Here is a 23,532-nt window from a genome sequence, read left to right as displayed (position 1 = left end):
CCATGCAAATAGCCTAGCAGTGTTTTGTGTTTGTTTTTTGTTGTTATTGTTTGTTTGTTTGTTTTTAATATTCAAATGACTATAGGTAATCACAACTTTTACTTTAGATCATGAAATAATGGAAGCATTCTTACATCCGTGCTTTCATTACTAGTGTTCTCTTCTCTCTTCCGTTCTTCTTCCTCTTGCTCGAGTTCCTTAATACTCTCCTCTAGAACATTCGGCCAGAAATCCCCTTCAAAGTAAGGTAGCTCTTTTGCACTTGTTAAACGGTCTTCTGTTGCCTGCTTAAATATATCCTGAAAAAAGAAAACAACATCTGGTTACCACTACTACAAATCAAGTGAGTAAAGATAATTTTCAATACATGATAAAAAGGCACTAATATCTATAATCACTGACCTCTCTACACTAGCTGGTAATTCCAAAGATTTTACCTATTCCCAACTTTGTCAGCAGCCTAACCCTGAAATCTTATTTAACACAGGAAAACCAGAGATTCCATAAATTCTTTACATTGTAAAAATTAGATCCTTATACAGCATTGCTCACAAATTTAGTTTATTCCCGGTAGTCATTTTAAATCTACCATTAGAATTGATTTCAGAAGCTTCATGCTTTGAATAGGACAGGTTAACTCTAAGCTTTTAGTGCTCAATTCCCTTAAAACTGATGTAGTACACTCCCAGAATAAGACAATGCATAAGGCAAAGAAAAAAAAAATGAAGATGAGACTGGTCAAAACCCTCCCACAACACAAACATGCACTTAACAAACCTTGTAATCGTGGACAATGCGCTCTGACACAGACTTGTCCAACATCTTCTTGTACCACTCTTGCAGTCGTTTGGGTTTGGGTATCTTTTGGTCAGGAGGATGACAGTGGAAGATGTAGTCATCTCCTTCACTTGGTGGGCATGCCCAGATATGTCCAGTAGTATACCTAGCATCGTTAGACAAAAAGAGTACATGTGGGCTCTGATGATAGTTAATACAGCTTGCTTCCCTCTCTGCCACCAGATGGAGCTCCCACAAACTTGGCTGCTATTACCAGAAGTACAGTAATTATACATATAGCTCTCCAAGATCTCAATTCTAGTGTTCATTCCAGCTCCATTCACACAGATAACATTAGCACCTTTCCATTAATTATTATTATTTATTTTCATTTATTATTTATTTATTTTTTTTTTTAGAGATTTAGCACTGTATACAGAGGAGCTCATATCAAATGCGCATGTTTTTAAGTCAAGGTAAAAAAAAAAAACAAAGCCTAATGCAGACCTGCAGTTACCACCTGCCAATTAACTAACAAGAAAGATGGAGACGAGGTATTTTAAAGTAGGAAAATGCAGAATTCTTTTTCTATGAGGCACTAATCATTCATTACCTAGCAACATTTAAGAAACACAATTACTTAAACACACTTCATTTTTCTACTGTAGATTCTTTTTAATTTTGAAAATCAGTTTTTAAAGGTTTCACAATTATATCTGGAAATAAACAAAACACAGTCACTATCAACCTATGCTGTTGGGTACACAATCATAAGCACTATGAAGACAGATGACATCCAAATAGTAGCAGCTGCAGAGACTATAATGCCATGAAGATCATTTCTTCATCCTCAGTTCTTCTTTATTAGTTTTTAAAAAGAACTCCAGTAGGAGCAATAATCAGATCTCAAGTTAGAGAAAAATAACCATCCTTGGTGCGCTGAGAAACAGTTCTGCAGAACCCTACCCAAACCCTGGGAACTGCAGCCAGTTGTCATTCCTTCTGCCTGAGAATGGAGAGATGATATTGCGTGACCAATATTGTTTTCCCAAAATGAGAACCTGATGTTACCCATTAGCACAGAACAGCATTAAGTAAAACTGAGCCTTGAGCTCTACACATAAGTTTTTCAGACTCACAGGTCAGAAAATATATAACAAAACATCAGGAAAGAAGTCTAATATATGCCTTCGAAGTGTATATATTCATCATAGGTGAATGTATCATCTCTCTGAGGTACTGAAGACAGTACAGTACCATCCACCCCTCCGTTCTGACTCCCTCATTTTTTCTCAATTACCCTAAACAATCCCTAAAAATTTCTTCATGAATAACTCTGCCAAACTATACCAGATACTTTTAACAATAGACTGATGTTTACCTCACTGTCTTTCCTACTTCAGTTATCAGTCATTTAATTTCCACCCTTCTCTTTCCTTAACGTGCTATGTGGTGTTTTGTTCTGTGGTGGTTTTTGTGCTGTTGCATGTATATTCTGTACTTTGGTGCTGTCCCATGTATACTGTCCTCTTCCTCTACCTTTCCAGTTCCTCACAATTTGAACTCCTCCTTCTCTAAGAGGTTTCTCAGTAGCCTTGCACAGTTGTTAATCAGTGCAGACAAGACACTTACCTCTCTCCTCATAAACTAACATGGATAAGAACTTACTTGCCAGTCCAAAGGAATGACCTGATTAAAGCAGTGGCGTTTCACATGGACTGTACAATCAATCAACATGGCCAGCCAAATTTTGTTGTCCATACAAGGTTAACTTTTTCTACCTAGACTTAAAACAGTCTGGAAATGCTTTTTATACCTAGAATATGTGAAACAAGCCTCTCCTGAAATACCTGTAAATCCATTTGTTTGTCTTCTTACTTGTAAACAGGTGTTACCAGTTTATTCTATCACTGGTTGATATTTAAACACTGAATTCTGCACAATAAGATGAAGTAACTTAATTTGCACTAAGAACTATCTAGCATAAATCTACACAGAAAACATTAAAAAGGCTTACCCTAATTTCTTGACATATTCTAGATATCCAATTAGTATTTCGTGATAGACAGCAGTCCTCAAGCATTTAGGGCGGAAGAAATGAACACTGTCGAGGTAAGATATATACACTCGCCTAGAAAAAAGAGGGCATGATGAGAAGCAAAGATTTTAAGTTAGTTGTAGAAATTTATTCACATTTTATATATTTGAAGCATCCAATATAATCTTCAAATCTCTAATCCTAACATACCAGTTTTTGACATCTTTGCCTCCTCTCTGTAGAGCCATCCAATCCCTCTCCTTAGAATACTGACAGATGATCCTGAAGTCTGCCAGCCAACAACTCCAGTAATAAGTTATTTTAACTAAATATCCCCTCCAGAAGCTATTTTGTTTCTAGAAACTAACACAAATTACATTCTTCAGATATGCAAGGCTGAAGCTCTATACAGAACCTCAGAAGCTTTACCTAATTGAAACATTACCAAAACAAAATCAGATTTCATGCAGCTACTCACCTTTGATTGGGTGGGGGACAGTCTGAGCCGTATTCCTGCACATGCATCCCAAAGAAGCACAAGTCTACACCATCAATCTCCTCGAAGGCAAAAAGCGCTTTTGTTCGATAAGGGAAAGACTCTGCCATCTCTCCGTTGTCTACAAATCTGCACATTAGAAGGTAAAAAGGGAATTCCAAATGCATCCATGTATCAGAGAATACGTATCAGCATGTAAAGACAACAAGTGTAATTTTAGGGTAATTTTACATTTAAATGCTTACAGACTACTCAAATATAACACATCCACTTTGTGCTATGAAAAAGACAACACTCATCAGAACTAATATGCTCCCGTAGTACCTGTTTGTCAAGAACTGGTTGGTAGCGAGGTTTTGAATCCATCAGTATTTTTTCTTTATAGTAACATACAAGCAAATTCAAATAGCTTTCCCTCCCACCTCCTCCTCAAAACAGATCAAACCTAGAAGCAGATAGAACATACCTTGCTTTCATTCCTGGCTTCACTTCGACAGTTTTGTCAGACGCATGTACCACCCTAACTGTAACCTCTCCTGCCTCCGGGTGATTCTGTCGCCTTAGGAAGTCATTGACTCTGTTCTCCAAGAAGGTACCAAGTCTTGTAGCCGGTAACCCTGCAGGAAGAAGACACCATCTCTGAATATATACAAAACCAAAGTGTTCAAACGTGATTTCTCTCTTCAGGTGAGAAATGAAAAGTGACTCAACACATGCAGTACGTTACTATAAATGAAAGCATTATCTTTGAACGCGACCCCTTCTGGATAAAGATGAGCTGCCTTTCACCTACAGGCACGCTTATGGTTTAGACATTCAAACAAAGAAACAATCTGCATCTCAACCCAGTTCCTATCTGTCTTTAAAGTCAATCACAATTAAGGTTCTTCTTGAATAGAAGCTTCTAATTACTTAAACTGGATTACAAACACTGCTCTCAGATGTAGCTTAGACGAGACAAGATGTTGCACTTAGAAGTATATTCTGTATTTAAGTCACACTAGTCAAGTTAATCTCTTTACTTCCCAAAGAATCCATTTTGATAAAGAACTACTAAATCACTGTCTGCAAATAACAGGTTGTTCAGAAGTTTCTTCAAACAAAATGCAGACAGAAGCACAAGCATGGAGTTAGCTGACAAAACCTAAAGCTGAAAGGGAGTTCAAAGATTTGTGGCATAACAAGGCTTGTCTCACTGCTGCCCACTACTTCTGACAGAGGTTACAGATCTGTCACTCGGCTCTTCCATTTTTCAATTTAAGACCTTCTTAGTGAAGTATACAGAGTATACATCCAGCATCACCATGTACGCAGTATGTATGTCTGGCAACAGATACAGGTTGCTAGAAAGAAAACTTAGGTGGTAACACCTGTATTGAAACCTTTGGTTTGCTTTCCATTTCATGAGAAATGCTGAAGAGAAATTTTTGACTGAGTGCTAAGTCTATCAGTCCACCCCCTAGCCCCACCCCAAATTTCAAGACAATTTACAGTCTTGGACAAACTCCTTCCTCATTTTCCAAAGCAGCAACTTAAGTACCTGCATAACACTGCTGTTAAGTTAGATTTGAATCTCCAAACATACTGGTTGACTGGAAATTATTTTTTTTTGAGCAGCTATAGTAAATATTTACTATTTTATGTACACTAAGCTAAGCAGCTTTCTAAAGACTTGTTTGTCTAGGTGGAAACTTGTGTGATTGCTGTCTCTGTTCCATATAGTGCCTTCAAATCAGCTCCTATTAACCCTGTAACAGATAAAAATACCATGGATCGTGCACTAGCAGTGCTTTAAAATAGTACATAAATCCTGTACCACAGACTATTAACCAAAAGGCAGCACCTGAGAATGCAGACATTTTGAAGACCACAGAACAGATGTTCAAGAAAGTGTCCTCCACCTAACTCAAAGACTGAAATGTAAAATGAGCATAAAGCCAATTCTTCCCCACCCATAAAGTATTTAAGATTGCTTGTGCAAATGTCATCAGAAACTTACTTTTAGCAGAGAATTTGTTCTCTTTCCTGGTTCGTCCTGTTTTCTTTAGGCAGCCATCACAGACAAAACTGAAGAAGAAATATGGTAAAGTGAAAAACACTCCAAATCAGACCACAAGTTCCTTAGCATCTTATTGGAAACAAAATCTTTCACCAGGTAAGGTCTGGAAAATACCTTAACCGAAAATTGAACTAACAGACAGCACAGAGAATAGTGCCAGCAAAAACAGCTGCAGTACAGGATCCAAGAGGTACACCGCCTGTGTACAGCCCTGCCACAACCTGCAAGCTTCAGCCCAGGAAACAGCATCTTTACTGGCAGGTCTGACACCAATTGTTCCAGGAATACTTCAAGCTAAACAGTCTCAAACTGTTAAGAAAAAATACAAGTTGGCTAGATGCCAATCTTTTTCTTTCCTTCTTCCCCTCCTTATTAAAAAAAAAACACTTAAGTACACTGTAGCTTATAAAAAGATTTGCAAATTATTTCTGTTACAGTGTATCTACCTTTTCTGCAGAAATGTGAATGATAACAAAATGGTAAAAGTTAAAGAGCTCTCATCAGGAAGGAATCATCTGAACTCTCCCTATAGATCTTTCTCTACATATGATTTATAAGTTTCTTTAAAGGGATATTAAAGCAATAAAAGACAGCATATTTTGATCAACAGCAACTCAGTATTTAAAGACAGCTATGCTGCTTTTCAATTTCATCTGATCAGGGGTCAAGAAGGGGAATTCATCTTAAAATACTTCAGCGGTTACAAAATTTGAAGATGACAAAGCAATCTGAATTGTGCAGAAAATAAATTGGTATGAAATTGTTTCAAACTAGGAACATCTTTTCACAAAGCAGAAGTACCTTTAAACACAAAAGGTTGAAGCATAAAACTGAAAGGCCTTCTATATACAGGAATGTTAGAAAACTTCACACATAATAGTAAGACATGATTTCCAAATCTGAGGTTACCGTATATATTCTGTAAGTTTTTCAGGTGGATATGCAACTTTTTCCATTGGATAGGGTTTTATTAGACATCTTTAGATATGCACTAACTCCAATAAATCTATCTCATACTCTACTTAAGGAGAAATTCCTCACCCAGAAGGCCAGATTATCTCATTATGAAGAACACAGATCTGGTGCATTTTTCTTCCACACTCTATACATTCAACAAACCTGTAGAAAGAAAAAAAAAAAGGTGGCAGGGAAGCAAGATTAGTAGTACCATTAGTTGTTTCTGCATTCTGTAGTACTTTAATAAAACAGTTCTAGCATTTAAGGTTCTCGATTCAATTTATCATAGAGGATACCCATGCTGAGAACAGCCTCCAGAATGCATTAAAGATCTGCAGGTAGGCTATGCAGGGACACGTTACACCATTTGCTTGCCTTACTGCCATCTACTTTTTTTTTTTTTTTTTTTTTTTTTTTTTTTTTTTTTTTTAGTGAAACCCTTCTAAGACTCAAACCTGTGAACTGCTTGTTGCTGCTACAATAAAGAAAATTGATTCACAGTCATCAGAAGCAAGGAACCAGGAGAAACCGTGGGTTGTTAGTTGCCCCACTGTGCTTGAAGCCTGGGGAACATTGCACATCTACTGCAGAAAGGTGGGAAAGAGAAAAACACTAACAATAGTCAAGGGCATTTTTCAGAATTCCGGAGATTTAAGGACAGCTCAGAGATAAGTCATGCTGTTTAGGTCACAGATGTTGGTGAATATAGGTTTCCTAAATAGCTAAGGTTATTTCATGTATCAGGACAATCTGACTCCTTTTGAATACAACTGCTTCTAAGTCAGACTTAAAATGAATAGTTGTCATTTATGTAGGGCACATGGTATCATACTGTAGGTTAGGCTTGTATGTTAGTGTTAGGCTGCATCTCCACTATAACAAATGGAAAGACAAGTTATGAATCAAGTTCCTATTTTCTCCTTCCCACAGCCCTCGCAAAATAGAAGAAAGAATTGGCTGGCCTTTATGCCCTTTACAAGAATAGTGTGGGAAGAATAAATATCCCTGCTACTCATTCGAGAATGAGGATAGCATTTTCAGAGTAGCAGCACAGGTGTATAATGAAGGAGCTCAAAGTGGCTTCAAAAAAAAAAAAAAAAAACATCAGGAATACAAAGAAAAGCAGCTGAGTCACCACCATCTTTACTGAATGCTTACAGTTCTGCTTCCAGAGCAGTACAGAAGAACCAAATAATTCAAATTTAACAGATCTTTTCCTTCTACTACAGCTGCCTGTGAAATATGACAACTAGAGAAGCCAAGAGCACCAAAAAGCTACTGCCAAATGACCCAAATCAGTTCTGAGACATGCACTTGCTGCAGCAGCATTTCAAATTTAGTTATCTGCATTCATTTTTTCGCTGGATCTACATTAAAGACAACAAAATGCACTAATTTCAGGCCATACATACAGCTTTACATTTTTCTTAAGTACAGCTGTGGTAGTTTGGGTTCTCAAGACAGAATGGCAGATATGCTGCTTGTTTAGCAGCCCCTGCCGGTTAACGAACAGAGCTACACGAAGTTTGGAAGATGATGAAAAACAAAGCTAGTAGTGAATGAATAACATGTCTTTAACAAAAGAGCTATGATGAAATGAGGATCATTCAAGATGTGACAGCATTACTTACAGTTCAGGGTCCAGTGTATCGTTTTTCCTTTTCGAAAACTGTTCTTTGTTTATCGTGCTATGGAAAAACAGGCAATAAAACTCAGTTTTAACACAAGACAGCATATATTCATGCCATACCACACACACTTCCACACACCAAGACAACACCTGCAAGCAGATTTTTTTTTAAAACACTCACTAGCACTACAAAGAAGGGTATCTTATTGCTCAAAGCGACTGACAATCAAAATATACACCACACTTGACTCTGCCCACTGGAGAAAGAAAATTCTCTGTAGCACAATAGCTTGTGAAGACCCACATTGCTCCCTTATTCAGTTTTACCCAAGGATAAATAGTAAATAGCTGGTTCAAGTTCTGGAGAAGCTTGATCAATCTCTCATAGTGAAAGGACCATTTGATATGCCTCTGATATTCTGAAGGCAGAGAATTCCAATTATCTTTCATTACTGAAAAAGGATCTTTTCTTTCAGATTCCTCTAGCCTTCCTCCTAGATTAACTTCAAAGGAGAAATTTAAGCTTCCAAACACTCCAACCTCAACCCAGCCATCACTTTGCACTTTAGGTTTACCTTCCTTTAAGAAGTCCTTTGCAGGACTAGGAATTTTGTCTTTTTGACGGTATGGTCCCAGGTATCTTTTATGCCAGTGTAATTCAAAGTAGTCCAGAACATTCATAACAAGAATACCCAGATCCCTGAGAATTTACCTTAAGGAGATGCTGGATAACATGAGACAATTGACACGTGCCTCCCTAAGAAGGGCCAAGTCTGTGTCACACCAACTTGCATTAACCTTCCAATCCTTTTACTTCAGCGTTTATTCTGCAGAACTTCCAGTTACTCCAAACTGTAGCTCTAGTCACCAAAGTGTTCTAATAAGACCTGACATATGTTTCTAAGCTTTTTTTTTTTTTTTTTTGCTTTCCTTCATTTTAACTACACATTACAGTAACAGAGGAAGGGAGCAAGATCTCTCTGCCCCATCAGAATGAGGTCCTGAGAGAAAGCCTTTAAGTAGGAGAACGAGTGTTTAAAAGTATACTTGCTGCTTATGTGCAGCTTATAGAGTCCATTTTCATTACATAACAGCCAAATATTTAAAGCAACTACAAAAACAAAGTACATTATGAACTGGAAGTACCTTCTCACCGTTACTTGCATGAAAGCAATGGTTTATTTAATTACTAAACATTAAATTTGTTGCTAGCACCTGTATTTCCAAATGTCGCATAACAATTGAAAAGCACTCCATGCTGCCTCCTACCCTGACTCAAAGGTTTGTGACGAGCTGTGCCAACTTATGCCTACCAGACAGGCTGTATTCTCTCAGCAGCTAGGCAATACTTTGTATACACGTTTGATATTTACTTACATAGACCTCTATGTACCTATATACTTGCTTTTCTCATGTGTAATTACCTCATATCCCAGATATCATACTAATAAAATTGAACAATATTGATTAAATCTTGTCTTTGCTTCTAGCAGAGTAGCAATCCATACTCTTCGCACGGGCCTGGCCCCTTACACTGACCAGCACAAGAACAATTTCTTTTTCCTTCCAGAGCAGCAGATACACTTATACCTGCTCAAGCCCTAGTAGATTCTTCCACAATTGCTCTAAATACGTATGTAAGTGTGACCAAAATTCCTTGATGTGCTGCTGAAGACAGCTTCTACTTCCAGCAAAAGTCACCTCAATCTGCCCAGTTACTGACTTTGACAACTCTCCCCTTTGCTTTAGACTTTCAAGTTCCCCACTTGTTTCTATCTGCAGAGTTCTTGGAAGGTCCTTCCCCAAAAGAGCTTTCTTTAACATCTTAACAACTCAAAGCCTTCAGAATAACTGCTTGGCACTTAGCTGTCCCTCAAGGGCTTCCTTAGTCTCCCAAAACTGATTCAAGATTTCTGGGGGAGGTATGAGAAAGGCACAGTGGAGCAGAAGACTGTCCAAACAATTTCCTACCACCATGGAAGATGCAAGGAAATCCATCCACAACCTTTTGCCATTATCGGTTCAACAACTGCACAGATTTCTCATAGGCAGATGGCACTCCAACACTGAAATATTTGAATGGCAAAAGGAGGTTGCCTGCTTCTGATTTAGATGAAAAGCAAGCTGAAGGATGAATAGCCAGCCTATAAGCAGAATGTTACATTCAACTACTTCAAGCTACATCTGTCACCTACCTGTCTGTAGTCATGGTTCTTTTCTACATTCAAATACTTTGATGTTTTTGTCAGAAAAATAGTGATTCACTGCTTTTTCTCTCTAGCTCTATAGTTGCAATTTCTCCTCACCAACAGTTGAGCCAGTCAAGATTTTAAAGAAGAAATTTACAGCACAAGCCCAGGCTTTTACTAAAAATATCTGGTCCTCCCTATACTGGCCTAGAAATAGGGTCACCAAAAACTGAACTCCCTCTCCCTTCAAGGACGCACTTTAGACCATGACACGGTTCATGAATGCATAACCCAAGCAAACACGAGCAACTTACGTTTGAGGTTGTGAAGGGTCATCTCCCAGAGAAACGCTCTCCCCTTGGATTTCGTTGAAGCACTTCTCACAGAAATGATACCTGTCAGCAAGAAGGCCATATTTGGGTGAACTGCTCCGTCCACACAACACAGCCCAAGCCAAGCAATGGAGCCACCAATCACAGCAGGCCAAGGAAGGGACAGGAGCAGAGAGCAGGTCATCAACGGCGGCAAGGATATTCAATGATGCAGATTTATGGGCCCCACATTGTGTTTGGTTGGTTTTGTTTTGGTTTTGGTTTTTGGTTTTGTTTGTTTGGGTGGGTTTTTTGCGCAATCAAAGCCAAGTGCAGACAACGACAAGCACGAAGGAGAAGATACACGAACAGACAAAGAAATGGGGGTTTGCAGGACAAAAACAAGAACATGGAAGCAGGACAAGACAACACAAAGCAGAAAGCCAAGGCAAAGCACAGATTAGCAATAAATCTCTCAAATGGGTTCTCAAGCAGCAAATGATTAAAGCAAATTAAACGAGTATTCCATTTTAGCATACCCATACCCTCTTCATTTTAATAATCCATGCCACACATAGCAAAGAATTAAAATGAAAGAGGGGAAGAGCAGAAAGAAGGAAGAACTGCTATGCTGACGTAGAAATCAGCATAGCAGTTCTGTTGGCAGGAGGATCTATAGGACATCAATGGAAGAAGGATAAACCTTCCATCTTCAATGAATAAATGCTGAAAGGCCACAGGATTCTCTCCCAGTTGAAAGGGGAAGCTAAACACCAGAATCTTAAAGAATAAAACAATCTCTCCTCAAAATCTTTCAGACAATTATAGAACTGTCAAGCTATATATTAACTAAACACCTCAAATTATCCACACATACACAGCTCTTCTACAGCCCAATCTGAGCACAGAACAGCGCAAGTATCAGTACAGTAAGCATCACAGAAAGGTTTCATTTAGTGTCATTTACATTTGGAAAAAAAACAGTGGTTAATTCAAGATTCTACCCCAGCCTTCAGAAGTGTTCTGAAACTGTAGCCTCTCTATTACTAAAGCATGTTAATTGAGTGCACAAGGCATCTAAAAACAGTTACAACAGCTTATTGTAAAGCTACACAAACCAACACTACAGCAGCTGTTAAGCTAAGATGAACAGGTCTCAACCCTCTCTCCCAGCCTTTGTCTGAGGTGATGCACAGAATAGTGCTTCAGGGATTGTGCACTTCAGTTTACGGATAGACACGTACGTGTGTGTATTGTTATATACAAATAAGTCCCATGTGCACATGTTAACATTCCATTCTGATGTTTGAAAGCAGGTAAAGCATGCCAGACTTTGGAATACTTGTCTTTTGGTCCATCAAGTGTTTGATCATAGATAAATATAAGTAGAAAATACTGATACATAATACAGAGCTTATTGTAATTTTGGACTTTTAGAATACAGAAGTTATGGGACTCTGCAAACTCAAATTACAAACAATTTCCCTTCTTCATTCCTAAAAACCTCCATTCACTGCTGTAAAACTTTACGAAGCCTAAAAAGGTTCAGGTATATCTGTTACAGCTCTTTGGTTGCTTCTACCTAACCAAGTGCTTGAGAAATTTATAATTCTTGCAAAATCTTGACTTTCAGGTAAAAATCTTTGTTTTCCTTGTTGCTGTTTTTGAATGGTGTTAGAACAGAGCAGGAACTAAACGGATGGAGGAAACATAATTTGGAGGTAACCATCCCTTTTCTAGCAGGTGCACTCTGGCAATAGGCATGGGGATATGAGAGTGTCAAAGTCTGTTTCTTCCTGCCTCAATCCCTCAGTTGGCAAAGAGAAGCCTAGCAAGAAATCTTTCCTTAGAAATAAGATTAGGCTTAATTACTTCAATAAACTGGAGGTCAAAAACATTAGTTAAAAGAGCCATAGAACTAACAGCTCTTTACACAGCTGCTAAAAGCCTGTGAAGATAGCTCCCTTACTTAAGGAGAAAAAGCAAGTAATCTACTTAGTATCCGAATATAAAAATCTTCATTGAAGATTTGCACCACAAAAATATATTTGTTCTTCAGTTAAAATTGCAAGAAAAACAAAGACTTGCCAAGTATGATATGTATTATGAACATAACATACTTGCTGTATGTGTTTTTTTCCCCATGAAAAATACTGCTGCATGGTAGCAAGCAAAGACAGCAAACTTGTATATATGATATTTAATTAACTGCAGGATAATTTATTAAGACATCACACATTATTGCAAGCAGAAGAGCATAGACTACAGTGCACTTTTGCAAAAAGAAATCACTAGCACACAAGGTAAACTATTCAAGGGCGCTTCCAGCAACTTTTTTCTTGTAACACAAAGGTGTACACATATAAAGAGGGTGTATGTGTATATACATGCATGCCTTTGACAGATTGATTGCAGCATGCACAAAACTGCACCAAGTGAGTTTTCCTTACCTGTTCTGGTAACTGTAGTAAGTGGCATCTCGAGGGATTGTGCATAGCTGTTTGCCATAGCAACACAGAGTCTGTGGCGAGAACTCCAACTGCAAAGAGGAAGGGGTCATCTTAGTGCTCATACATTGTCACTTGCTCTCCATTGCAAGCAAGCATGACCCAGACACCACCCATGACCACGTTATTCTGTGCACAGATCTCACAGTACGGCAAGACTACCAAGAGTCATAAGAAACATTCAGTAGGCTGTTATTCTCAGGTTAGCTCTTCTCCAAACATGGAGAGCATAACAAAACAAGAGAGTGGAAGTGCAACAGTCTCAATACACACTGAAATTGAGAGCATTTGTGCAGTAACATCTGTTTCATTTGTAATTATGAACTGGTTAGCACTAAACGAAATCAACATAAGCTTTCAGTAACTGACTCTTCCCCTGCAGCCCCCCAAGGGCTTATATACAAATATATGATTTAAGCAACAGAGATAGAATTGGAAGATGCATTAAAAACTTAAAACCAGATCACTTAAGATTAGTGAATCCTGGTAAGCTTTCAGAATTTCTGAAACACCATAGTTGCTAACAGCTGCAAATGCTGTATTTTTCCTCCTCAGTGTCAGAAAACAAGCAGCAGAGTAAAAAAAAAAAAAAAAAAAAAAGAATGATTTTTCCTTACCTTTCTTCCACAGCAATAACCAAGGCTCTGCATAACTGGGTCAATTTCTTGCTCAAACACCTCTGCCAGTTTTGAACAGTACTTATATACCCGGGAAGTTTTGCGGTTATAGAGCCAGGCATTATTGAACATGAGCCAGATGTCATCTACATATTGCCATGGTTCCTGATACTGCCCTGTATCTAGCTTCCTCTTTATAGTAGAGAGGTCCATGGGGTTCTTCACTATGTCAAAGTAATCCTGAAAGAACAAGTAGCATATCAAAATACTACTCCAGAACTACGTTGTGAAATGACAGCAGAGGCATTCTCAGCATATAAATTCTTCTGGGACACAGCAAGAAAAACAGGTTCCTCCCTGACTTGCCTGTCAAGCTGCTTGTGACATACATTGAAGTCTAAGCAACACCATATCATTCCCTAGCGCTTCCTTTTCATTATTCCTGTATTTCGCAGGCTCCATCACTCATCTACTCTCGATGAAATAAAGCCACTACTTTTAGTCAGCAAAACAAGGCTTACAGAAAGAAGGAAATGGCAGTGGTTTTTGCAGCCACCGTGATTCTGAGGATATACATAAGAACATTAGCATAAAGAACCTGTGTGGTGTTTTTTTTTTTTTTTAAAGAGGCCAGCTAATTTAATAACAAAACCCAATAATTTTATTAAGGTGATAAAAGATGTTATGTCTCCTCCTACAAATCTTTCATCTAACAAATGCCTTTTTCTAATCCCTCCCAAACAATATTAAGACAAGCAGTCCTGTAAAAGTCCTCCAAATATGACAGCCAACTGAAAGCTTGCTCAAGAACATTAGAAAGACTTATGCCTGCCTAAAACACAGGTCTTGCAATTTTGCAGAAAATTAAAACTGAATAAAGCCATCCAATCAAAAAAAATCTTTCAGACAAATGTTGCCCAAATGACTTAAGTAGGAATTCTTTGTACACATGTGGGCAGATAATAAACTTTGTGTGGTCAATCTGGAAAGTTTAAACACAGACCCCTTAAAGAATACTAATTTCTTCCAGAGACAACTCTAAAGCAAGCAGAAAATTCAGCCTAAAGAAAAACAAGTTGAGTAGTCTCTTCTTTGCTAATAACTTAATCATTGATAATTTTATTTTCAAGTGGTCTTAATCCACTTAGTTTCCTACATACTCAAAGCTCTGAATTCTACAGGTGCTTCTCATTGATAGAAGCATCACAATGTGAAGGAACATATATAAAAGAATCCCCCCGCAGCAGTGGGAACTGGTGGTAATCACTTCATTGGATGGTCCACCTGCTTATTTATCAAAAGGAACACAGAACCAAATGAACCTTTGAAAAAACAAAAAACTTTCCTAACTCAAACATCATATGTTCCACTAAGTTAAACCTCTTCAAACACATCAACACAAAAATGGCAACAAGACAGACTAAGCTGTTCTCAAGTAGATATGTCATAGTGTAGCAGTTCTGGGTTAAAGCCAGGAAAATATCTTGCTAAGAAACTCACAGGAATTCCTAGTAGCTGGGGATCCACAGGCTGTCGAAATGGAAGAGACTCTGGATCCTGACGGTAAAGTGCCTCCAGTGTTGGCATAAGTGCCTGCCGCAACTCTTCTGGCTTGAAAACTTTTGAAAAACAATCAACGTTAGAAAGATAAAAATGTCTGTAGGGAAGAAACCTGCTGGGAAAATGTGGTGTGTGAAAAGACTACAGACAACTCAACGCATACAAGATACTTAACTTGGGTTGTTTATCCTCTCAACACTAAGTTCTGAGTAGGACATTAAAATGATCACCTGGACATAAGGAAACTGCCAAAACATTTAAGAGGATCTTGTTTCAAAATAGGAAGACACCATTAAATTTAATAGCTAATTTTACATTTCAAATATGGTCCCTCTCTGATGTTCCAGGAATTTACAGGAATAACAGAGAAAAGTCTCTCCCATCTCTGTTGTATGGACCATTTTACTAATACTTAATGTTTAATACTAACGCCTTAAGAACTTGACCAAAAGCAATTACAAGTTGACATATTAGGCATTTTTGTCCAAGAAATGGCCACAAAAAAAAGCCACAAAACCAATTCATATAAGTCTACTGATCACCACTGAAGAAAGCTCAGTCTCCATCTGCCCCAACCCCTTTCTCAAGATTTCTCTAGGCAGATGAATTTCAGTCAGCATTCCCGCTTACTTTTTTTCTTAGACTGTCCTGCTGCTGGAGAAGACTGAGTAGCTGGAGTAGTAGGTCTTTCTTCCCCCTCTGGTATTTCAGTCTTCACTTCTGTTTTCTTCTCTTCTTGTTCCATTGGGTCTGGTTTACATTCTTCCACAACTGGTTCTACTTTAACCTGAAAATTAGATTACAGCCTGTCACAGCTGCCTGCAGAGTCATCCAGCCATGTTTCTGTCCTTTAAATTTCTCTGCTGTCTTGCCCACCAATCTTCCCCAGGAAGAAGGCTGTCTACTTTGTAGTTGTTGCCTGCCTAAAACTTGATTAGATATGCTAGAACATATATTTAAACACTACTGTAGTAGCAGTGATAAACTGTTGAACAATTCTGAGCTGCAAGCAGACCCAGGGGCATTCATCCTGCTCCTCACACAGGTTTGACAGTCTATCCTGCACTGCAATTGCAGGAAGGACGACAGTGCTGGCAGCCACGCTCCTTGTTGTCCTCACTGACAAGTTGTCATGGACTAGTAAAGCAGTCTGTCATATACAACCACAAAACAGAGACCCTACTTTAAGAAGAGGGAGGGAAGATGACAATCACAAGAGCAGCAGATAGCATCCACAGCCCCCACTGAACTCCAGGAGGAATCTCTTTTACGGAGACAGAGCATCTAACAGCACTAGATGAAGATATTCTACCCAACAACAGACCAAGAAACTCACTTCAGATTTCTCCTCCATTTGCAGCTCTGTTTGTTCTGGCTCCCCCTCATCTGTTTTAATATCCATTTTCACTTCCTGCAAAGGTGGCTGCTGCTGCTCTGGAGCAGTCTGCTGAGAGTTCACTTCTGTGCTGCTGGTGGATGGGGGGTTGGATACCTGCCCATCAATGCTTACGGCTGGTTGTGAAAGCTGAGGAGGAAAAAACACACATTACAAATAGGCTTCTAGTGAACTTATTATTTTTCTTTGCTCTAATCTACCTTTCACCTATACTTTATTTCCACCAAGTTTAAATGCACTCTAGTAATTCTGCTTGATTAACCTGAAGTACATGTTGCTACACAACTCCAGCTACAGAAAGACATGCACTGGAAGAACTAGCACATAGATAATTTCATATTGTTCCTCACTGTACCCCATCACTGTGTGTACGTAGCTATAACTGAAGGGCTCATGCATGCTTCACTGCAAGTTTCTAAATATGCATGAAAAATACTTCTGTGGAATCACCAGGTGACCTATAGACTCGTCTTGAGGCAAAAATGTTACTTCCCAAATGCAATTTTTTATTTTTTTTTTTAATATTAAGCCTCCCGAGAGCTACTTCCAGAGTCACACAAAAATAAACATTAACTAAAAACCTAAACCTTACACTTGCCCATATGCACCATTAAAACGGTTCCTTACAGGTGTTGTGGGGTGCTGAGGCTGCAGCGGTGCTGTTGGTGTGGGAACAGACGCGGTCGTGCTCTGCTGTGACAGGGGCTGCTGCTGTTGCTCTGCAGAGGGGGTAACGGGAACTGGAGGCTGGACCTGTGGAGGCAGCTGTGCCTGTGGAGGTGTCGGAGTCTGCCTTTGAGCAGGGTGCATAGTTTGCGACTGCGGCCCAGGTGGCATCGCCTGAGGAGTAGGGGTGGGGGCAGTGGTGGCTGCTGCTGCCGCCTGCTGTTGCTGTGATCCCAAGCCCGGGGGCGTGTGGTGAGGTGTTGGGGTTCGACTAGGTACTGGAGAAGGAGAATTTCTGTGCATGGGAGGCTGTGGAAGAGGTGGGCAGTGAATATGGCTCCCCTGAGAACCCGGAGCCATCGCAGGAGAATTCACAGGACAGGAAGAGCTGGTCATTTGTGCCTATGGGAGAACAAGTACACGTTTGTAACGACTTGGAACAGAAAAGGAGAGAAGTTGCTGTTAAATGGCAGCTTTCCCACCGTTACTGGCACACTTTTTAAAGCGATAAACTTTTTTTAGACTGGTTCAAGAGGAGAACTGGGCAATTTATTTTGCTCCACATGAACATAGAACATAAAGCCGTTTGCTAGTTTATTCACCTCTAAAAGAGAAGTTTCAACTGAGCAACTCATACTCAATGTATCTTAAGAACAGAACACCTACACTTCCAGTTCACAAAACATTTCTTTCTAAAAACGTCAATATGTACATCCTCAATAAGGGACAATGCACCACAGTGGAAAAAAAAGGATTCAAATATACTTAGTGTGCCCACACCCTCCACCCCCAAGACTAGAAACTGAATTTATCATCAGAAGTACAGCTGTAACTGCACTGAGATTATAAATAAATGTATTGGTCAAGGAAAAAAAAAAAAAAGAGCTGTCACTCCACAATAATCTTGCCTGCAAACTAGGAAGAACCATCAACGAGAAGCAAACTGACGTTCCCTACTTCTTCCTGGCCTGAAAGGTTCTTGCTGAAAATGGAGAGGGAAAGGACAGAAAGGAAACTGCTAGACTGTAAGGTCAGATCTTTAGTAGCGACAACCCTCCTGTCCCCCAAAGCCAACAACACACATTTGGTGGTCCTGGATGGACATGCCTTTATGTCACTTACTCTTTCAGCATCTCTTAATTTCTCAGGCTCTGCTGTTAAGCAAGAAATGCTTTACTATATGCTGAATAACAATTCCTTCCTTGCTCCAGAAAAACAATCTTAAAAATCCTGCCACTTAAACTTAAGCCTGAGAACAAGCCAATAACATTTCACCCCTGCCATTACCAGCACTACAGCCAAGAAAATGCTGAGTCTCAATACATGAATTCAGTTGACTGTAACTCCAGCAGCATCTTAAGAAAACAAGTTCTTCTCCGTTACTACAAACTTGAACGATGAAACCCATATGTGAGATAGAGCCCACTGAAGCCACTTCCAAAAATCACAAGCTTACTTGAGAAACTGGTGTCTGATTGCCAGGCTGAGCCATAGGCATGCTCGCTGCATTCATTCCTGGAGAAGCAGCAGGGAATGGGTTCTGTTGCAGAAACTGATTCTGACCAGAAGGTTGGCCAACTCCTGGCTGTTGCATACGTGAAGGAAATCCCATCTGTTGGAAAAGAAAAACCCACTTCACACAACGTGCACGTGCCTTTAACATTTTACAAAAAAAAAAACATTTTTCTTGTTGCAGAAATGGATGCTTGCCACTTATATGTAGAATACAATACAGAAAACCTGCTATAGCTCCTTTCAAAAAACAAATTATGATCATTTCCCCTGTCTGTTAAGGAACAGGATACTGATTTCAGTCTGGGACCACGGCTTAGGTTTGTTCCTTGTTTCAGGAGTTCGACAGCCTCCAAACCCCACTTAAACTTAGTTTTCACTGAATGGAATCACTTTTTTTTTTATTCACCAAGATCTAAGGCTGACCACAGAGCAAGTAAATCTTTTAGTGGGGATGCAAGAGAAGTGTCTGCAGTACACAGGGAGTGTTTGAATTTTATTCAATTTTCTTTGCCTGTGTTAAGGGCAGCACAGCCAAGGGCGGCAATCCCGCGAGCTCGGTGCCCTGGCCAAAGGAAGCACGCACTGACCTGGTTCATGGCCCCAGCCTGGCTTAGCTGTCCAGGGTGCTGAAGAGGAGGGGTTTGCCGGGGTCCCATCGGTGACAGCTGCATGTTCATCTGGCCAAATTGATTCATTCCTGCACATTTGTGCCAAAAAAACACTTATGAGCAAAGGCCTGAATTTTCATTCGGATACCATTCAAGATTTACAGAAGAAATGCTGTTAGTTTCTTCCTGGTTATTTTTTTTAGTTAGTTTTTAAGCATGCAATACAGTAATGGAAATATCTCCGCCCATCGACCAATTACATTGAACAACTTGAAATATCAAGTGATAGTGACATCGATACCATACTCCTTCAGAACAGACTGTTTATCCCCTGACAGACTTGCTTCCACATATAGCTTCATATGCACTGCACCCTGCATTACCTTAATTATTAGAAATTCACTTCTTTAATTTCAGACAGTAAATCTTCACTTCCTTAAGTGCCTTTTATGTTGGCTACAATACTTCTTGTACACATAACAGAGGTTCCACCCCTTCCTTCGAAGCAGTAGTTCTCACCATCCTCCCTCAGCTACAGAGACATCTTCATCTAAGCTGACTAGGCCCACCATGTCCGACTGCCTCCCCCCCCCCCCCGTCCTCTGTTCACACAAACAGAACTTCCAAAAGCATAAAGATCTTCATTTAACAAAGCAAGCAGCTAACAAGCAGCTCAAATTCCCAAGGTCACGAAACACCATTATGTATGTATTATAAAGTATTAAAATCTCTTCTTGAACAAATGGGAAAAGAGCAGGTGAAACAAGGGCTGCAGCAAGAGCTGCCTAACTGCAAGATTCCTTTACAATCACAGGAGCATGTTTTCTTCCAGTATTTACCTGGCTGTGCCTGCATGCGGTTCATCATCTGGTTTGGCACATTGGCACGTATCAGCGTTGGGTCGGGAAGGGGACCATCTGGAAAAAAAGACATTGGAATAAGATTATGACATGTAGAGACCACCAGGTTTTATCCACCAACCATGTTAATGAAAATTACACACTTAAATCCACGTACAAAAAATGCACTGGCACTTTCCAGTAACTCTAAACACTCTTATTTTAAGTCCCTGAATCGTGGAACAAAAAAACACAAGTCTCCCTGGAAATATGAGCATATCCCATTGGGGAAAGCGTTCTGACTTAGAGACAGGTTTTTGGAAATTGAGGACAGATAGGAAGTATGTTACCAAAGTACAATGAGAAACTCAGCAGCTCATGAGCATTCCAGACCACAAAAACTTCTACAGACCATTCTATGCCGTTACTGCACTTCTAGATTGACAACACTATGAGAACTATATGGCTCAAAGTATTTATCAAAGCTCTGAATTCTGAGATACTGACATATGTGAAAAACCACCCTCATGTCACATCAACTGCTGAAAGCCAACCTTCTACAGAAGTTACAGCAAATAAATTCACAGTACTAATCTTAAAGGCCTCTCTTGCATCTTGGTAATGCATCTCAGCATATCCAGTTCTGACTTCAAGCATGAAAAGACCCAGGACTGGATTTACCAAGATACATTTATATTTAAAAGAAAACACAGATTAAGCTTCTTGTAGAATAATGCTGAAACTACTGGATCATTATGCAGTGCTCGGAAAAAGAAAGGGAAGTTTTTTGCCTCCTCAATTGTTAATTCCAATTTTGACACTATCTTCTTAAGATAACTTATTAGTGTCATTGACAGCTATACATCTGTTCCCATTAGATGTCTTAACTCATTTCTTATCTGTGAAGTAACTAAGAACAAGCAGGACTGAATAAATCAAGGAGAAAATCCTTCTGAGAAGGAAACTCTCAGGAGAGTCATATGGGGGGAAGGGCAGATCTCTATCATGCTTGCAGAGCTGTTGCATTTAGATTTAAGAAAGACTATTTCAGTCTCTAGAGCTGTCAGTCCAGAATCACAGACAAGTCACCCTGAAGTAGATTTTAGTTGAAATATTTAAAAATATTACCTCTCCTGTATAGTTAACTCACAGTACACAATGCCATTTAGAGAAACTTTAGAGAAATGTACAGGTTAAAATTCTGTATGTTAATGATCTACAGCACTTAATTTGAAAAAAGCATCAGCAGATATCCCTACCCATTTTTAAGGGCAAATATCACCTGCAAGAAATAGTTATCTGTGTGTACCCTGTTACTCAAGCAAAAATATTAGATATCTGGCAAAGCCTCATCACTTTCTAATGCTGTAAAGAAACATTACACTCTAGCAGCATTACAGTTTTGATCATTAGGTTCTCTCCAAAAATCATTTTTCTTCTAATTATACAAATGCCTGGGTAGAAAGGAATCTAATAATAATCTGTTCAGCAGTAGGAGGGTCAATTCAAGCTACTGTGTAACGGAAGACAGCTACATGGGAAAAAAATAGGAATCCAGTTTTCACTGCATGCTGGAAATGCCATTTGTCCAAAATACAAATGTGGCACAGAATAAGCACTATCTGCACTTTCAAGGGCATAAATGCAAGTAGGAGAAGCACTTCAATTATCAGACTCTGCTTAGCAACAACAGTAATAGTGACGATCATTTTAAACACCACACAACTAAGCATTATAAAATATATTTATTCTGCAGTAAGTGGGGTTCTCTTCAAATCGATTTCTTTTAGAGGTGAATGTGATGAGACTGAAGTTCTCCAGTGTTAAGAGCACAACTTGGTCTCCATTCCCTCCAACCTCAAAACAATCAAAACAAGTGTAAAAAAGGTTTAGGATATTTCAATTTGCTAACAAGACTAAAAGATTTTATATAACCTATGGCCATCAATTAATAGATAAGCAAGGCAAAGACTTGGCAAATATTTCTGAAGATGAGGAAGCTGAGTTTAACTTTGAGTAAGCCAGGTATCTGTGAAACGATGAGGGCAAAATGCTCAGTCTACCATAAAGACAGTACACAATCACACTGCACCAAGTAGTAAGTAATCCAGCTGTTCTTACTTGCAGACATTCCTGGCTGAGGCTGTCCCATGTTGGGCCCTTGATTCATGGGAGCCTGTGGCATGCCTGGTGCATTTGGTATCATGTTCTGCTTCTGCAGCCTGGTTCTTCGCTTTTCCTCCAACTCCTTCTGAATCTTATAGATCTTCTCAGCTAGCAGGTGATAGTACTCTGCCTGCAGGGGAGGAGCACAAGTCAGGAAAGGAGATGCATTAAGTAAAAGCAGTGGGTCACAGTAATCAAAGTAATCAAATCAATCGAGGGGGTGAGGGAAGAAAGGGGAAAGAAGCTCTTCCTTTACAGGTACTGTCATGAAGCTTCGTGCTGCCTTTGCAAGACCCCAGCAAGTCTCAAGCACAGCACAACACCACAGGCACCACCCCGAGTCCCAGCACACCAGGCAGACACCAGCAGCCCTGGCACATGCTCTTCCTCAGCCTGGGAGGCTCATCTGTGCATCCACTCCTCCTCCTCCCCAGTCACTGCCAAGGAGGCTCAGAGATGTGCAAATGATGACAGAGGACAGCATCTCACCCTGCTATTTGCCGATTCATACATGTCGCCTTCCACCTTCCGAGCGTATGCCACCAGATTCTCCATCCGTCGATCCTTCAGTGCTGCAGGGTCAGGAGTAGGAAATATGGCTTGGACTCTGAAGAAAAAGCACACAAGCTATTAGGTTGTCTCCAAACCAGGGCCTCAGCACCAACCCAAAGCAGCAAGCAGATCTTCCAACAGGCTGAGGCACTGCTACCACTCCCAGGTCAACACTCACATCATGCTGATGGCCCAAGTACAGAGTGGAACACTTCCAGTACGACAGCCCTGGAGCAGTATGTGCAGCTCCATGAACAAGGAAAGTAGGAGCACCTCTGACAGGCTTCTGCTTTCCCTTCTCACCAACCCTCACAAAACTCACACTCTGGCCCCTGAGTTTTGTTGCTAGCTACTCACAGTTTATGAACAAGATGATTTCGGAGATCCTGAGTAATGTCTTCATGCCACTGCTTTCGGATTCCAGTATTGGATGGTTGAGCTGTTGGCATAGCCCCCAAACTGGCAACGTTGGCGCTTTCACTCATCATGGAGCTTCAAAACAGAGTAAGAATTTGAGGGTGGAAGTCCAGCCCAAGCTTAGTCATCTTACAGTCATAGCCTCTTTTTGACTAACGTTAGCACAAAGTGCTAGTTCAGCCATTCCTTAATCAATGGACAAACTGTGCAGAAATAGCTGCACAGACACCAA

General features: G+C 39.8%; 1 protein-coding gene across 1 annotated transcript in view; it reads right to left on the bottom strand.

Moving 5' to 3' along the window:
* EP300 (E1A binding protein p300) overlaps positions 1-23,532 on the bottom strand; it is a 63,195-nt gene that overhangs the window by 7,563 nt on the left and 32,100 nt on the right. The window contains exons 8-28 of the mRNA XM_068667285.1: positions 23,241-23,375; positions 22,821-22,938; positions 22,287-22,461; positions 20,166-20,243; positions 19,306-19,415; positions 18,660-18,815; positions 17,165-17,605; positions 16,478-16,666; positions 15,772-15,928; positions 15,082-15,200; positions 13,582-13,821; positions 12,908-12,996; positions 10,461-10,541; positions 7,959-8,015; positions 6,412-6,489; positions 5,311-5,378; positions 3,778-3,928; positions 3,294-3,440; positions 2,795-2,908; positions 778-943; positions 135-299 (exon numbers count right to left, since the gene is read on the bottom strand). Coding sequence (XP_068523386.1) covers positions 135-299; positions 778-943; positions 2,795-2,908; positions 3,294-3,440; positions 3,778-3,928; positions 5,311-5,378; positions 6,412-6,489; positions 7,959-8,015; positions 10,461-10,541; positions 12,908-12,996; positions 13,582-13,821; positions 15,082-15,200; positions 15,772-15,928; positions 16,478-16,666; positions 17,165-17,605; positions 18,660-18,815; positions 19,306-19,415; positions 20,166-20,243; positions 22,287-22,461; positions 22,821-22,938; positions 23,241-23,375 — 3,034 coding nt within the window. The remainder of the gene's footprint in view (positions 1-134; positions 300-777; positions 944-2,794; positions 2,909-3,293; positions 3,441-3,777; positions 3,929-5,310; positions 5,379-6,411; positions 6,490-7,958; positions 8,016-10,460; positions 10,542-12,907; positions 12,997-13,581; positions 13,822-15,081; positions 15,201-15,771; positions 15,929-16,477; positions 16,667-17,164; positions 17,606-18,659; positions 18,816-19,305; positions 19,416-20,165; positions 20,244-22,286; positions 22,462-22,820; positions 22,939-23,240; positions 23,376-23,532) is intronic.

This window comes from Anas acuta, chromosome 1 (genome assembly GCF_963932015.1).
Source record: "Anas acuta chromosome 1, bAnaAcu1.1, whole genome shotgun sequence".
Classification (NCBI taxonomy): Eukaryota; Metazoa; Chordata; class Aves; order Anseriformes; family Anatidae; genus Anas; species Anas acuta.
Note: the sequence above shows the minus strand (reverse complement) of the source record. Positions and strands in the feature narration are given on the sequence as shown.